At 49.7% G+C, this 17,214-nt stretch overlaps 1 protein-coding gene across 7 annotated transcripts in view; it reads left to right on the plus strand.

Moving 5' to 3' along the window:
* The first annotated feature begins 439 nt into the window (after positions 1-439).
* Positions 440-17,214, plus strand: part of CORO7 (coronin 7) — a 70,216-nt gene continuing 53,441 nt past the window's right edge. For 3 of the 7 annotated variants that reach the window (XM_090277107.1, XM_090277111.1, XM_090277110.1), the window contains exons 1-6: positions 440-605; positions 3,006-3,102; positions 3,920-3,994; positions 7,932-8,002; positions 8,517-8,700; positions 10,301-10,377. In XM_090277107.1, coding sequence (XP_090133233.1) covers positions 546-605; positions 3,006-3,102; positions 3,920-3,994; positions 7,932-8,002; positions 8,517-8,700; positions 10,301-10,377 — 564 coding nt within the window. In that variant the 5' untranslated portion in view covers positions 440-545. The remainder of the gene's footprint in view (positions 606-3,005; positions 3,103-3,919; positions 3,995-7,931; positions 8,003-8,516; positions 8,701-10,300; positions 10,378-17,214) is intronic. The other 4 variants (XM_090277106.1, XM_090277108.1, XM_090277105.1 and 1 more) reach the window with 4 other exon arrangements.

Genomic DNA, 17,214 nt, shown 5'->3' on the forward strand with positions numbered 1-17,214 from the left:
ATTTGAGTCAAACCTAGGCTCGGTTCCCCCACTGCCACTCACTATCTGTGCAACCAGAACCAAAGGCTTTGCACCACGACCCCTGTACTTTAAATGAATGGAGCTAGTTCACTCCTGCCCTCTCTCCTCCCTAGGGAGAGCAGGGCGCGCCCCGCCCCGCACCCTCTCGGGGCAAATTCCTGCACACAAAATCTTGGCTGTTGTTCCTAGTTCCTACGCTCTCACCGCTTGGCGTCGGAAGGACAGCGCATTGCACGTGACTTCCCCCCTGGTGGTGTAGGTCCCTTCACCACCTGGGCCTGGCAGCGCCGGGCGATCCTGCAACGATTGGGCAGGGCCGTGGGCGCGGGCGCGGAGGGAGAGGAGCCGGGGGCGGGGCCCAGTGGGCCGGAGCGGGCCGCGATTGGCTGGGGTGTGTCAGGGAGTGGCCGAGGACCATGGGCCGCGGGTGGAGCTGAAAGCCGGCGGAATCGCGACTATTGGCGGTGCATCTGAGGGACTACGGTTTGGTCCTGGAAGCTGGGGTGGCCTCTGTCCCCGTAGCCATGAGCCGCTTCAAGGTGTCCAAGTACCGGCACACGGAAGCCCGGCCGCCCCGCCGTGAGGTAATCCTGGCTCGCGGACCCTCTCCCCCTTTCCCTCCCGGGACCCTGCGCGTTGATCTCGGAGCCAAGTCTGTCCCGAGGCGCACCCTTCAGGCCCGGGACCAGCGTCCGGGCCGCCCGGTCCGCAGCTCCCGGGAGGCTCTCTTGCCGCTCGGTGAGCTCCGCGGTCGATCGGCCGGCCCGCCCGCCTGGCCCCAGGACCCCCGAGGCCGCGCAGCCCACCGGCCCAGCCAAGGCCCGAGGCCCGCAAGGCTGCCTGCCTTCCCGGCTTCCGGTCGGCCTCGGCGGGGAGCTGCGGCTCAGCAGATGCTGACGCCGGCTCCTTCTCCGTGCCGCCCCGATCGCCCCTGCCTGGGGTTGGAGTGTGGGAGACATGCCCCTTTCTGCCCTGGTGTTGGAGAATCCGGTTCTGTCACCGGGAGGGGTGAGCCGCTTGGCCAGAAGCACGTCTCTCGGGTTTTCGCCGGCGCTTCCTCCTCTCGCTGCTGGCTGTTTCCTTACTCGGAGTGATGCTGCCAGGGGCTGGGTGGGGCCTGCGGAAGCCCGAGGAAGTGGAGTCCAGAAGTACTGGGGTGCTGCTTGGGCCCCTGAAGCGCAGCTGGCCTGATGAGTGTGCTTCAGAGATGATGCCACCCCTGGTCAGTCGCTCCCTATGTTATTTGGAAGGCCTGGGAATGTCCTCCAATAAGTGGGCCTACGAAATGACCCTGTCTAGTGACTGTCAGAGGCCAACACACATCAGAGCTGCCAGCACACATCAGGGCAGCCCGGGGCAGAAGCCCGGTTTTCATCCAATGGACAGGATTTTCTCTGAATCTCTCCTGTGCTGGCCCCAACAGCTGGAGCCACAACAGTGAATATGACAGCACTTTCCTTCCTCTGTGGTGCCAATAGCCTTATGAAGGACAGGCATGCAAAAACATTGCAAGTTGTAATAAATGCCCTGAGTAACCAGGGTGGGGTGATGGGATGGAGATGGACAGTCATGGGGGTTAATTTCAGAGTGTTGGGGGCAGGCTGGTGGGAAGAAGTTATATTTAAGCTGAGACCAGAAGGGTGGGAAGCAGCCCACTCGAGGAAAAGTAGGGTGGGAAAGTGCCTGGTGGAGGAACGGAAAGGGCTATGGTGGATGGTAGGTAGTGATGGGGAAGCATGATGTTCAATGAGTCGAGTGCTTTTGCAGAATCCAAAGACCACAGGAAGTTGACTTTTATTCTGAGTGCAATGGGGGACGAAGAAAGGAGATGGGGTGAGGGTGGGGGGAGAGGTGCTCAGTTGCATTGAGACTGTCCCTCAGAATGCAGTGAGTGCTGCTTGGAGGGGTCTGGAGTATCCTTGAGGGGCTCTGTGCTTGTTCCTTTGTGGTCCTCAGACATGCAAGGTAAACAGGCAGGCATGGAAACATGAATTATAAAGAGAATTTAAAACAGTTTATGTTAGAGAAATGGGAGAACCGGTGATCTTTTTTTTTTTTTTTTTTAGATTTTATTTTTAGAGGGGAAGAGGAAGAGAAAGAGAGGGAGAGAAACATCAATGTGTGGTTACCTCCTGCATGCCCCTAATTGGGGACCCAGCCCGCAACCCAGGCATGTGCCCTGTGTTCTTCTTTTAAAAGATATTCTGTCACTGTATTTGTACTATAAACATGAATCAGGAGGGAAAAATAATGCAAGATGATAATGTTCTTTCTGAGGCAGGTGAACAATGAAAGTGAAACTTGAGAGGTGGAGGTGGCTTCTGGGACACTGGGTGGGTGGGCTGGGTGGGAGTGCTCAATCGTTGAGTGGCAGGAAGGAGTGTTGAACGATGCTTTTAATACCAACAGAGAAAATGTGGACCTTGCTGATCTTAGTTTCAGAAAACGTGCTCCTCTGTGCCCCCCCGCCCAGGTGTGGGGCTGTTAACATTAATGCCTTTTCACGGGTGTGTCATTCACTCATCTGTGGGGTTTCATGGGAAGGCCTTGATTTTACCTTTCTCTGGGCTTGGGTGTTTGGAGGAGACCCCTGGACTCAGGTGGAGGTCTTCAGCAATACAGTTGAGAAAATTGAGTCTGTCTTCTATCTAGATGGTCACTTCTCCATTCTCTGCTTCTCTCTACCCCTTTTAACAGAAACAACACACACACCTGAGTGGACACTGCCCGGTTAGCTCCTTGACTTCATTCAGCCTGTGCTTCCTTTTTTCAGCTTCCTCTCCTTATTGGAGAACTGATTTAGTAAGCAAATCAGGCCCCTTTATGACTTAGGTTATTATTTCAAGAACATTTTGTATTTTGTAAAGGACTGTGAGAGTGGGGATAGGGTTTGATCCAAAGGAGGTTCCCTGAATCATGCCTCACCCCTTGTTTTAGGTACTTGCAGAGTCCTGGCCTTTAGGGTTCTTATTCTTTATTTCCAGGCCTGGATCAGTGACATTCGAGCAGGAACTACCCTCTCTTGTGGGAACCATATCAAATCCAGCTGCAGCTGGATTGCCTTCAACTCTGACCATCCAGGTAAGGAGGTGGACTTGGGTGTGGAGATTCAGGCATTGTTACTCAAATAGGGTGGGATCAAAGCGTAAACTCATTGCATGCTGGAGGCTTAGAGGTGCCTCTTGGTGCTCAGAGATCAGCACTATATAGGATCTTAGACCCCTACAAACTGGTCAACATGCAGTAATCATAGTGGTTTTGATTAGAATGTGTGTGTATATTTTGTATAAACCACACTGACTGTGGTCTTCAAGAGCATGGCCAGGAGGGCTGTTGCATTAGTTTCCAGTTGTCCCCATATGCTACTTACTCCTTGTCTGGGGGTCTGAGGTGGCTGGGATCAATAGGAATACTAAGATTTGTAAAGCTCCTTGTGTTAGTTAGGACTCTTGGTTGCCAGTGATAACTCAAACTGACTTAAGCCAAAATGATACCTTTTGGTTCATATAGCTAATAAGTCCAGGGGCTTCAGGGAGAGCTTTATCCAGAGACTTACACATTCCATTGGCCACAGCTTTGCTCTTGTCCCTCAGCTCTCCTGCACTCGGGTGATGGCTTTTTTCTCAGGTAAAGCTGGGAAAAGTGGCAGCTGCTGGTACCTTTCCTCTTATGACCCACAGTGCCAGAAAGAGCTTCTTTCCCCTGTGTCTTCTATACTTCCAGTGTCACAGAAGGTTCTTGTGTGGGGCAAGGACCTAACCCTAGGCCAATATCTGTCCAGAGGGATGTGATCTTATGATTGGTGGAGGCTCTGGGAAGGTCCAGGGCCAAGCTTTTGGGTCTTGTGTCCCCTGGGAGTCCTAGGCCAGAAGTCAGAGTCCCTGTCTTTATTTGCCAGGTGTGCTGGGCATCGTGCCTCTGGAAGGCCAGGGAGAGGACAAGAGACACGTGACTCACTTGGGCTGCCATTCTGGTGAGTAGGGGTTGGATCCAGGAAATCTGGGACTTGCCCCTCCTTCTCTGGAGATAGGGATTCATATGCACCTTGTCTCGCAGGCCTGTGGCTTGCCAGATCCCTCCTGTTGTCCTCACTGTGTGTTCTGACAGGTGGGGTTCAGATTGGTAGTCTTAAGTCTTGGTGGAGAATTAGGGCCTATGCAGAGAGGAGGGAAGCTGGGTGCTCTAGTTAGTGAGGCTGGGAGGAAGGGGGATATGCGCCAACACACATCGGGCTCCAGGAAGATGTTGGCTCCCTGTTACTGCGGAGAACCTATGTGGTTCTAAGCCCTGTGTCCTCTCCTGAAGCTTAAGGGACTACCCTTTGCCACCAGGCCTTCTCCCCAGCTAGGCTGCTCTGGGCTCTCCAAGGAGGGGGCAGGCTAGGCTGTAGGACTAGAGACGGACCTTCACAAAGAGAACTTTCTTCTGCTGCAGCTATTTCTAGGGGCTCCCAGCAACTGCCTGGCAGCCCATCAGCCTTCAGGAAACAGTTTGCTCTCCGAGGACAATGCCTGGCTGCTTCCTCTTTCCCTATCCAGCTTTGGCAGCCGTGGGCCCAGGCCCTCTGATCTTTGGTCCCTTTTCTGGGTGTGCATCTCAGTGTAGGAATCCTGCTGATGACAATGGGAGTTAATAAAATAACAATATTAAAGATTGATCATCTAATTATTTTTTAAAGCTTCTTGCAATTTTATCAAGATATCATTTACATATCATTAACATTATCTGTTTTAAGTGAAGAACTTGATAACTCTTATTAAAATTAAAGGGTTACATATACCACCCTCCCTGGCTGGTTTGGCTCAGTGGATTGAGCGTCGGCCTGCGAGCTAAGTGTCGCTGGTTCGATCTTCCAGTCAGGGCACATCAGAGAAGGAAAACTCTGACTCCAAAAAACCTCCGCTGCCTTGCGGCATACCTCTTTAGGGCAAGGCTAAGGGAGTAAACCCCGACAGAAAATCCGGAGCCGGAGTCCCTAAGGCGGTTTGACGTTGTAGTCAACACCGGCAACTCCTGCGGCGCACCTGAAGCCAAGCTGTATTGACTCCGTCTTTCCCTTGGACCCTTCAGCTGCGAAGAGAGGGGGGGTCTGCTGCATGGGCAACAGCAGACCCTCCATATCACCCTGCCCAGGCTCTGTAGCTTCAGCTTCACTGGAGAGGACACTCCAGCGTCATCGCAAGATGTTGATTCAACACGGGAGGAGACAGATACCGTGTCACTCCCGAGTCGGACTGCACAGCCATTCTCGGCGGTGCAGATAGACTCTTAAGAAGCTACACCATCGTCTCTCGGACGGCTGCCGACGACATATACCACCATGGGGTTTTAGAACACTTCCGCAGAAGATCCCTCATGCCTCTTTGTTCTTAAACCATTTCCACCTCAGGCACTGCAGCCTCAGGCAACTGTTGATCTACTTTCTGCCTCTGCATTAGGAGTCTGCAGCCTACTGGTATGGCCACATCTGGCCTGCTGCCTGTCTTTGTAAACTGTTGTATTGGAACACTGCCAGGCCTCTTCACCAATGGTCAGTCTGTAACCACTTTTACCCAACAACTGCAGCATTGAGCAGAGATAGTATGGTCCTTTAAGCCTGAAATATTTACTACCTCACCCTTTCCAGAAAATGTTTGCTGGCCTCTGCTCTATAGACTGGCCTTTTCTGAACATTTCACATAAATGGGAAATACCATACATAGTTTTTCAAATCTGATATCTTTCACTTGGCATAATGCTTTGAAATCCACCTGTGTTATAATGTGTATAAGAAGTCTGTTTTCTCACTACTCTCACACCTCTTTGCAGTATATTTTAAAATAACCCAATTTTCAGCTAGGAAAATGGGGACTCAGAGAGGTTAGGAACTTGCCAATGTTGGTACTGCTGCTGCTAGCAGAGCCAGAATTAGAACCCAGGTCTATCTGACCTTATGTTCTTGGGCACCGTGCTGCTTGCTTCTAGATGCTTTTTACTCATGGAGGAGTTTCCCCAAATTGGTGATATTTGTGAGGTAGTGAGTGCCCTATGACTTAGGGGCTTCAAATAGAAGCTGGACCAGGCCTCACTGTGGCTCCAACTATTCAGCACTTCTCCCTGTAGGAGTGGCCTTTCTGGGAAACCTTTCTGGGAGTAACTGAGTTCCAGCTCCCTCAGACCTGCCCTCAAGACACCAGGCACTATATGCTCTCTTAGGTGCCAATGGTGGTGGGGAGATTGGTGGGCTGAGCTCTGGCTACTGACCTGTCTTAAGGATGCCCAGCCTTTGGGCCACCTTCTATGTCTTGCCTCAGCATCAAGTGGCCCTTCAGCCCAGCTGCCCAGTAGAACAGAGGGCAGGGAGGCTTCTAGAGGGTGTTGCTGTGTATCTAGGCTGCGGGGTGGGCCTGGGTCTGCTCTCTAGTTTGAGAAAGGCAGTGTGATGATGTGCTGAGGATATAGGTTCTGAAGCTGGACTACCTGGCCTGATCCTCGGCTTTGTCTTTTCTTAGTTGTGTATCTTTGGACAAGTTACTTAACGTAACCTCTGTTCTTGTGTCCTTGTCTTCCACTTGGGTGACGATGCCACAGTGCCATCCTGTTGGGTCACTGAGGATTTGGTGAGATAAATGCACATGCAATACTCAGGCTTCTGGCACAGCCAGGCACTCAGTCACATTACTATTTCTCATTTTCTCAGTATGCCAGGCTGCCTGCATTGGCTGCTGCTCTGGGCCTTTGCCCTGCCCTGTCCAAAGCGGAGCCCTCAGGGTGGAGCAGCAGGGGTTTGTGGCCAGGAGTCCAGGCTGAGGCTGTCCCAAAGGGTACCTGTTCTCATTATACCCCCTTTTCTTCCTTACCTCTGGCTGAGAGGAAAATGTCGTGCTTAGCTCTGGAGAGGCAGGTAGTAGGGCGCCTGCTCTGCTCTTTGCTCTGCTGCTGCAGGCCTGGCTGTCCTGCTTACATCCCCTAAGCCCTGGCCTCATCTCTGCCCAGCCTCATTTTCCCTCTGAGTTCTGGCTTAGTCTGTGTCCCCACCTCCCCTCCTGGCACCCTCAGAGCTGGGAAGTTCAGGTTCTTTGGTTTCAAAGAACAGAAACCAATTCCAGTTTGCTTAAGCTGAAAAGAGATTTATTGGGAAAGTCCTAGGGAGCTTCCAGAATTCACAGGTCTTAGGAGGGACCTGGCAGCCTTCCACTCAGGCCAGTCCCTAAAACACCCTGTCGCTAGGGCTTCCCATTCCAGGTTTAATTCCCCTAAGAGAGAATCTGGCTGCTGGGGCGAAGATTAGGTGCACTCACGCTTGAACTGGCCAGCCCTGGCTTAGCAGGGAGTAATGGGTCAGGCGTGTGACAACCACCTTCCTCCCTTTCTCCCGCTGCCTCCTCCATGGCCAACATGCCCCTCATCGAAGCCTTTCCTGCCCCTAACCTTGGGGTCACCCCTTTGTGCGCAGCTTACCCCTAGTTGCACCTGCACAGGTGTGTGTATCTCCCTAGGGAGGTACTAAAGGCCAGCTGGCCTGGGTGGTTTGTGAATCCCTTGTGATAGAGTGGGGCTAGGACTGCTCATTCACGCCTTCTTGAGCCAGGCCTTGTGCTTGGCTCTGGATGTGGGATGATTGCAGGTGCCTGGTAATCTCAGGAGCTTCCTGCCCATTGTCCTGCTGACCTCTTCATGCCAGGCCCTTTGCCGCCCTGGGTCCACTGGGCTCTCAGGGAAAGGTGTTGCAGGTCTATGGCATTTGCCCATAGTTTGCAGAGGTGACCTCCTTCTAGGACTCAGAGCCTGCTGCCGTGTGTGCAGAGGTATCACCTCTGAAGCCCTGGGCTTTGGTTCCGGCCTTGGGGAAAAGAGCACATTGGGCTGGAAGCAGGACTTTCTGGCCAGTTCTTTTGGGCCTGACTGAAGCAGCCATTCCTGTCCCTCAGACCTGGTCACAGACTTGGACTTCTCTCCCTTTGATGACTTCCTTTTGGCCACAGGATCAGCCGACAGGACGGTGAGTAGAGCTACTGGAAGAGCTGCTTCATGCCTCACCCTTTCTTAGTTGGGCCTTCTGAGCCCTCTGAGCCACTAGGGCTCTGCTTTGTCCCAGTCCAGGCCCCCTCCCCCCGCCCCCAACTACCCCTTTACCTTCTCCACAGAGTTGCAGGGCTGGGCTAATCTAGACTTTCTTTGTTCCTCAACACACATCAGCTCCCATGTATTCCTGTGTACTTGCCAGACCTGCTATCCTGCTGCTTGACTACTGAAGGACAGCAGGGCTGGGATGGTATGGGAGAGCTGGAAGAGATGGATTGGAGCCACCTTGGCTTCCCTACTTCCATTTCCCCCCAGCCTTCAACCAACCACTCCCATGATCCTGAGCCAGGTCTCCCTCCTTTCCCCAACATGGACATACAGTCTTGTACCTAAGCATGACCCCTGGGGTTAGGGGCAGCCTCAGGTGAGGTAGGCTGGATGCAGTGAGGCCCCTCCCTATCCTGGGCTCACAGACTTCCTCTTTCCCACAGATGAAACTATGGCGACTGCCAGCCCCTGGCCAGGTGCTGCCCTCGGGGCCTGGGCTGGTGCTGGGCCCTGAGGACACCCAAGTGGAGGTGCTGCAGTTCCACCCAACCGTGGATGGCATCCTGGTGAGCACAGCAGGCACGGCCGTAAAGGTCTGGGATGTGGCCAAGCAACAGCCCCTAACAGGTACGGGCCACATTAGCTGTGTCACTTTCTGGGCAGCCCCCTCCTGGACTGTGTTCTGTTTCTTTGTTTATGTGTTTGATACCATGAGCGGTAAAGGAAGTATCAAAAACTCACATGCACATAGTGTAAAATAAGTCTTAATTATTACCACCCCACTCTCTTCATTTTCCATAGCATCTGTTTTCATCTCATTTAGCTGTTTTTTTCTGCTTTTTCCTCCACGTGTCTAAATAACTTTCTTATACTGTTATTTCTTGAATTATATGTTGTTTCAAGTTTCGAAAACAAACTATTAACTCCTACCTGGGAGATGAGGTTTTGCTTTCTCATAGGCCTGCCACATCCCTGCCTTGCCCTCCCCATCACCCTCTTCCTCCTCCTCCTCTTATTTTCCTAGTATAGATTGTTCTAGTCTTTTTGGGATGCTCTAACAAAATCCCATAGACTGGGTGGCTTGTAGACAACAGAATTTTATTTCTCACAGTTTTGGAGGCTGGAAGTCCAAGATCAAGATGCCAGCCACTTTGGTGTCTGGCGAGAACCTGCTTCCTGAGTCATAACCAGCCATCTTCTCCCTGTTTCTTCCCATGGTGGAAGAGGCAAGGGAGCTCTCTGGGACCTCTTTTTATAGGGGCACTAATCCCATTTATGGGGGCTCGCTCTTTATGAGCTAATCACCTCCCAAAGACCCACCTCCAAATTCCATCACAGTGGGGCTTAGGTTTCAACATGTGAGATTTGGGGGTGACACAGACACCAGTGCATGCATAGATAATGATAACTTTGGACCAGGCTCCTCAGTATTTGACTGGTTATGACCCTGCAGTGTGAGCTACAGCTGAGCCCAGGTGTTTTCTGTGGTAGTGTCACTGAGTCCTTTTTGCAGCGTCTTCCTTGACATGCTCATCACCTTTTTAGGGTAAAGACACAAGGCTTGGAGAGTTGAACGATAGAATCACACTCCAGGGCTGTGCAGTGTCCAGGGTAGGCCAAGCTCACAGTGGTAATGTCCCCTCCTTTGGGACTTAGGCCAAGGGCCATTTATAGCATAACCGGTGTCTCCCGGGGTCCTCTTCTGACAGCATCAGCCAGTGCTCACCACGGAGGCATCTTGTGCCACACGAATGGGAAGTACAAGGTCTAGGGCTTGCACCGAAAGAGCTCCTGGCACAGTTGAGACCAGCCTGATCCATGAAGCAGAGGTGAAGGTCACCAGGCAGATGTCATTAGGGAGTCACCCCAGCTGTAATTATCATCTCAAGCCCTTAATGTGTGCCCAGCACTGTGCTGAGGTCTTCATGACTACTCAGCATAGCACAGCAGCTCTACAGGGGTGAGGAGCAAGGAGTCTTGGAAGGTTTTAGAGTAGGAGCGTGGCCTGATGATGGTAGGGCTGTGAAAGGAGCCCTGGGTATAGTATAGCGTATCTGGAAGGAGTGGCTACCCTTGCACCTTCTGACTGAGAAGGGACCCTAGCAGCTGCTGCCTCTGCCCCGGGGAGTTACTTTCAACCAGGCCCAACAACTTTCCTGTGTTCTCATTGCCCAGGGCAGGATGTGGGGACCTGGTACCCTTCTTGACCTTGTCTGCTTCTCTGCAGAGCTGGCAGCCCACAGCGACCTTGTGCAGGGTGCTGTCTGGAGCTGGGATGGAGCCCTGGTGAGCACAACATGCAAGGTAAGCAGGTGGGCAGTGAGGCTCAAGTAAATGCCTGTGGAGGGCCTGAGGTGTGCTGTGCTCTTCACAGGGCTGTGGTGTCGCGGAGCACACATCGTAGGCTGTACTTGTCAGGCTGGGTGGTGTTTATAGGGCAAGAGAGCACCAAGGATGGGCATTCTTGAGGCCTTCACCCACCTTAGCTGCCCTCCCACCTCTGGCTCACACCTACATCTGCAAACCACCACCCCAGGGCCTGGGATCACTCCCTATCGGATGAGGGCATAAGTAAAGCCCCCCACTAGCCCTGCTGTGCCCTGGTTTGTGCCATTTGCCTCTCATCACCAACTTCAGGAAGCCCCACCTGCCTGCCTATATGTTCTGTCCAAACTTAGAAAGATCCAGACTCGGTACTGTGTCAACCCCCACACCCAGTCAGCAGTTCTCATGGTCCTTGCTGATACCAGGCCCCATGCTCACCTAGTCCTGTGGGTGGGGGAGGCCAATGTGGATCAGGGAATCATACAGATGAAACGCTAATGACCTGTGAGAGAGAGTTGAAGTGCTTTGAGCTGGTCAGAGGAGCTGGGGAGGCTTGGCCTCAGGTAGGGGCCTCTGGTAGGGGCTCTGAAGGAAGGGTTCATGGTGTGGGGCAGAGAGAGGAGCTCGGAAGCTGCAGGTTTGGGTGTAGGGGCCAGGGCAGGACTGGGTGCAGAGAGCAGAGTTGAGTGTACCAGGGTTGTGCTTGTTACTATAGAAACAGCCAGAAAGCACTGGCCAGAGAGGGGCAGGCTGTAGCATGAGGTTAGTGGATTTGTGTTTTGAAAGCTCCCTCTCTGTTTCATGGATAGAACATTGTAGGGGGCCCAAATCCAAAAATGAAGATGGGGTGACTTCTAGGGGATGAGAGGAGCAGACTTTGGGATGAGAGCTGTGGGTTGGTGGTGGGCAGGATGTAAGGAGTCGGGGGCTTGTGAGGCTGGCTTCTGGTTACAGGCTGGAGGAGAGGCCTGCCACCGAGACGGGTGCTCCCAGTATGGCTGTAAGCCTTTTGGGTTGGAGGTACCTAGGACATCAAAGCAGGAGTATCATTTGATTCCTTGGCCTGGGGCTCTGGACAGCAGGCATGGTGGAAGGGTAGGCATTGTCTGTTTGTGGTACCTGCAGAGCAACTGGAGTGCCCCTAAGGGGGAGAGAAGGAAATGAGAAGAAGGTGACAGAGTAACCTGGGAGGAAGGATCAGAACCTGCAAGGGGAACAGAAGGAGCTGCCTGGTGGGAAGAAGGAAGCGGAGACAGGGCTAGCTGTCCATCCCAGGGAGGTGGCAGGGAACACTGGGAAGAGTCTGTGAAGAGGCAAAGGACACACACCTGTTGGATTTGGGGATGTAGGTGACCTTCAGGAACTTTTGGGGTATACTGTAGCCTGAAGCTGCATCTGAAGAGTGGGTGGAAGACAAGAAAAGAGCCTGTAAGTGTTCCTCTGGGAAGTATGGCTGGCAGAGGAATTGGGGGATAGGAGCTGGTCAGGAGGAGGTTGAGGGAGAAAATGTATCTGCATACTTGGTGGGATCCTATTTCCGACTCTTTATTTTCCCACCTTCTAGGAAGCCCCATTTCCTAGTCTTTTTTTTTTTTTTTTAAATTTTTAAAATTGACATTTGGGTGACATTGGTTAATAAAATTGTGTAAGTTTCAGGTATACAATTCTATAATACATCATCCGTATATTTTGTGTGTTCGCCACCCCAAGTCACATCTTCTTCCATCACCACTTGTCCCCCCCTTTATCCTCTTCTACCTCCCCCACCCCCTTTTTTTCTGGTTGCTTAATCCCTTCACCTTTTTACCCAGCCCCCCAAACCCCCCTCCCCTCTGACAGCTGTCAGTCTGTTCTCTATATCTGAGTCAGTTTGTATTTTGTTTGTTAATTTATTTTTTTCATTAGATTCTACATATTAGAGAAATCATATGGTACTTGTCTTTCTCTGGCTGGCTTATTTTACTTAGCCATTTCCTAGTCTTTATCCACTTTTTTTTTTTCTCCCCTATTTGGTTAATTAAACAGTAGGTTCCAGACATTTGCCTGAGCTTTTGGGATCAAGAGGTAAATAAGACTGGCTCCTGGCCCCCAAGAAGCTGCTGTTTGAGGCCAAGGTGGTCACGTGACCCGCTGCTCATGCTAAAGGCTGGTGAGCATGACTTCCAAGGGATAGTGAGGTCAGGGCTTGTTCTTAGGTATGAACCCTTGCTGAGGAGGAAGGGACAGGCATCTCAGGCAGGGGGACCAAGCTGTCAGAGTCCTTTTTGGACTGTGACCTCTCTCTCCAATGTGCAACCTGCTCTGTCCTGTGTTTCCTTGGCGAGTGTGAGACAGACAGGCACAGAATGATAGAGGAAGGGAGGGAGGGAGGGAGGGAATAAACTGGAAGATGCTTCCCATCAAAGCCTCCCCCTCTTGGCACCATATCCTAGCTGGTGGGAAAACCTCCCTGGTGCTTGGCCTGACTCCCATTCTGCCTTGGAGCAGCTCTTTCTTCCAGGGCTGGTGATTGGCCCCTGCAAGGCCTGGGATCAACCCCACCAAAGCCCCCTCCTGCTCTCCTCCCAGCTCTTCCAGGCGGCCGCTAGGGGGCGCTCCGGCCTCAGGGATAGCTGTGCTCCCACTAAGCTCCCACTCTGTTCCTGTGAGCCCAGCAGGGACATTCCCCTCTACCCCTGTAGCCTCTGCCACCTCCTGTGTTCGCCCCGTAGACCCCCATAAGTGCCTGACTAGCTTCTAGTGCCTGATCTGAGCCCTGGTTAGATGACTTTAGGGACTGCTCACATGCCAAGACTGTTGTTATTCAGACCCGTGAATGGCACTGCCATCATTCTTATTCTACCAAGGGCTCTGGGTTTGCCGAGGTCACAGAGCACCTGAGTGGTGGAGTTGGTGTTTGAATCCAGGCCATTGGCTCTCCACTGTGGCTCTGCCGCTCAATGTGAGGTGTGTCCTTGCTGCCCGTAGGCAGCCTCCCTTGCCTGGCATCTCTTTGCCTCTTGGTATCCTCTATCTCTTGCTGCTCTGTCTCTGACCCTTGTTGTCTTTCCTATAGGTGTCCCCTCTGTGTCTCTGTCTCCTCTTTCTTTGTCCTTGCTTTCTCTCTTTGTTCCTTTTCTGTCTCTCTATTTCTCAGTTTCTCTCTGTTCTCTCTTGCTTTCTCTCTCTCACTGTCCTTGGCTGTCTGATCTCTCCCAAAAGAGCGTCCTGGACTCAAGGCTGTGGAGTGGAGTGGTGCTTCAGAGCTAAACCCTGGACTGTGCTTGGTATCCGCCTGACACATAGCAAGTGCTCACTAAACTGTAGCAAGGAAGATTTTTCCAGAAGTGAGCCAAGAACCCTGGCAACCTGCTGAGGTGTGTCAGGAAAGTCTGGGATGGGTCCAACAAGGGAGGTCTGGCTTTCGAGGCCATCTCTGCCTGGCCGCCTTCCTCGTACAGCTGTGTGCTCCCCAACTGCCCCTCTATTTTTGCCACCCACTTTCCTCTCATGGCCATCTCTTCTTCACAGCACATACTAGGAAGCTCATGTCTCCACATTTTGCTCATGCTTTTGTGCCTCCTTAAATGCCTTTCCCTTCCCAGTCAGTGCAAGTTCTGCTTGTTCTCTGGGGTTCAACTTAGATCCAGGTGCCTCCTGGAAGCTTCCTGTGATCACCCGAAGTGTCTCTGAGTCCAGCACTTGGTGGGGGCTGTTTGCTCTCCCTGCATCCCAGGCACCCAGGTGGGGGACCACACAGAAATGTTGAGTAGATTGTACTGAGAGTCCCCAGATCCCCTCTCCCCCTTCCCATCTTGCACTGGTGTGGTGTATTTCTTACAATTAAACCAGTATTATTAACTAAAGCCCTTAGGGTTCATTCTTGATGTATGTTCTATGGGTTTTGACAAATGCATGATATCATCATTATAGTATCATATAGAATAGTTTTGCCATCCTAAAAAGCAGCCTGTGCCACTTATACATCCTCCCGTCCCTGTCCCCAAATCACTGGCAACCACTGATCTTTTTGTTGTCTCTGAAAGATTTGTCTTTTCACAGATGCTATATAGTTGTAGTCATACAATGTGTAGTGTTTCTAGATTGTCTTCTTTCACTTAGTAATATGCATTTTTGGTTCCTCCATGTCTTTTTGTGGACTGATAGCTATTTTTTAAAATTGTGGTAAAAACATCATAAAACTTACTATCAACCATTTTCAATACACAGTTCAGTAATGTTAAGTATATTTACATTGTTGTGAAACAGGTTTCCAGAACCTTTTCCATCTGTAGACCTGAAACTCTACACCCATTAAATAGCTTTCTTATGTCCCCTCCCCTAGCCCCTGGCAACCACCATTCTACTTTCTGTCTATGAATTTGACTACTTCAGATACTGCATATGAGTGGAATCATACAGTATTTGCCTTTTTGTTACTGGCTTATTTTATTTACTATAACGTCTTCAAGGTTCATCCATGTAGCATGTGACAGGATTTTCTTCCTTTTTGAGACTGAATAATATTTCATTGTATATACCACATTTTGCTTATCCATCCATCCACGATGTACTTGGGTTGCTTCCATGTTTTAGCTATTTTAAAGTTTTTGAAGAACTACCACATTATTTTCCTAACAGCTTTACTATTTTATATTCCCACTAACAGTAGACAAAGGTTCTAATTTATCAACATTCTGACCAACAGTTGTTTTTTTAAGATTTTTAAAATTTATTTTTAGATGGGAGAAAAGGAGGGAGAAAGAGAGGGAGAGAAACATTGGTCGGTTGCCTCTTGTATACTCCTTGATGCGGAATCAAACCTGTAACCTTATGTTTTGTGGCACAATGCCCAAGCAGCTGAGCCACACTGGTCAGGGCTGTTTGCTGGGTTTTTGACTAATGGGTGTGACGTAATATCTCATTGTGGTGTTGATATGCATTTCTCTGAAGATTAGTGATGTTGAATATTTTTCCATATGCTTCTTGGCTATTTGTGTATCTTTGGAGAAATGTCTATTCAAACCCTTCGCTTATTTCTTAATCAGATTATTGATTTCTTTTTAAATATTTTATTTATTTCTAGAGAGACAGGAAGGGAGGGAGAAAGAAGGAGAGAAACCTCAATGTTCAAGAGATACCACACCTCTGAGTGGAGACCTGGCCCACAACCCAGGCATGTGCCCTGACTGGGAATCGAACCAGTGACTTTTTGGTTCGCAGGCTGGCACCCAATCCAGTGAGCCACACCAGCCAGGGCAATTATTTGACTTTTGTTGTGGAGTTGTATGAGTTTTTACATATTCTGGATGTTAATCCCTTATCAGATATATGATTTACAAATGTTTTCTTTCATAGGTTGTCTTTTATCCTTTTCTTTCTCTTTTTTAAAATTTTTATTTGAGAGAGAGAAGAAGGGGGGAGGAGAGAAGCATTGATTTGTTGTTCCACTTATTTATGTATTCATTGGTTGATTCTTGTATGTACCTTGACTGTGGATCGAACCTGCAATCTTGGCACATTGGGATAGTGCTCTGTTCTATGCTTAACAAAAGTTAAGGTTGATGTAGTCCCACTTTGTATATTTTCTTTTGTTCCCTGTGCTTTGGTGTTATATCCGAGAAATAATTACCAAGTCAAATACTGTGAAGCTTTTCCCCTATGTTTTCTTCCAGGAGTTTTATGGTTTTAGCTATTTCTTTTTACAATTGAGTGATATTCCATTGTTTGAATGTACCACAGTGTATTTGTTCATTGATCTATTGGAGGACATCTTGGTTGCTTCCAATTCTTTGTAGTTATGATTAAATTGCTGTACATGTTGATGTGGACTTAAGTTTTAACTCATCTGTGTAAATACTTTTAAGAGCACAATTGCTGGATCATTGGTAAGTTTTTTTTGCTTTGTAAGAAACTGCCAAACAGTCTTCCAAAGTCGCTGTACCATTTTGCATTCCTGTCAGCAATGAATGAGAGTTCCTGTTGTTCCACATCCTTGTCAGCATTTAGTATCTTCAATTTTTTGGATTTTAGCCATTCTAGTAGGTGTATAGTGGTAGGTCGTTGTTTTAATTTATAGTTCTCTAATGAGATGCTGTGTTAATGCATTTTTTCATAAGTTTATTTTTCGTCCGTGTACCTCTTTTGGTGAGGTGTCTGTTCAAGTCTTTGCTCTTCTTTTTTTTTTGCTTTACTCTTTTGTAACTGGGTTGTTTTTTATTTTTGAGTTTTAAGTGTTTTGTATGTTTTGTATAGAAGTCCTTTCTCATCGTCTTCCAATCTGTGGCTTGTCTTTTTATTTTCTTAACAGTATCATTTACAGAGAAGAAGTTCTTATTTTTAAAATTATTTTAATTTTTTAAAATTAGTTTATTATTATACTATTATAGTTGTCCCGTTTTTTTCCCTATTGCCCCCATCCACGCAGCACTCTCCACTCCCTCAGGCAACCTCCACACAATTGTTGATGCCCATGGGTTGAATGTTTATCTTCCTTTTTTTCCAAATTCTTCATTTGAATCCCAGCTTCCTTCCAATCACTGTTGGTTCCCTGTATATCTTTATTTTACTTTGTATAAACTTCACTTCTCCCTTCATTTTGTAGCCATGTTACAGAGTAAAAGGGGGTTCTTTCATGTGGTGCCTTAGTGTAAAACCCAACAACTAATGTTGAGGAAAACAGGTCTTTATTTACAATATTCCAACCTAGGGAGGGCAGTGAGCACTTCAGCTCAGAGCCCTGCTCTCCCATGGGACCCAGGACTTCCCTTGCTCCCCAAAAGACTGTAAGCCAATAACATTCCCAGAAGTACCCCATCCCTTATCTGTCAGCTGTCT

Source organism: Furipterus horrens, unplaced genomic scaffold (assembly GCF_987537825.1).
Source record: "Furipterus horrens unplaced genomic scaffold, mFurHor1.1.pri manual_scaffold_5, whole genome shotgun sequence".
In the NCBI taxonomy this organism is placed as follows: Eukaryota; Metazoa; Chordata; class Mammalia; order Chiroptera; family Furipteridae; genus Furipterus; species Furipterus horrens.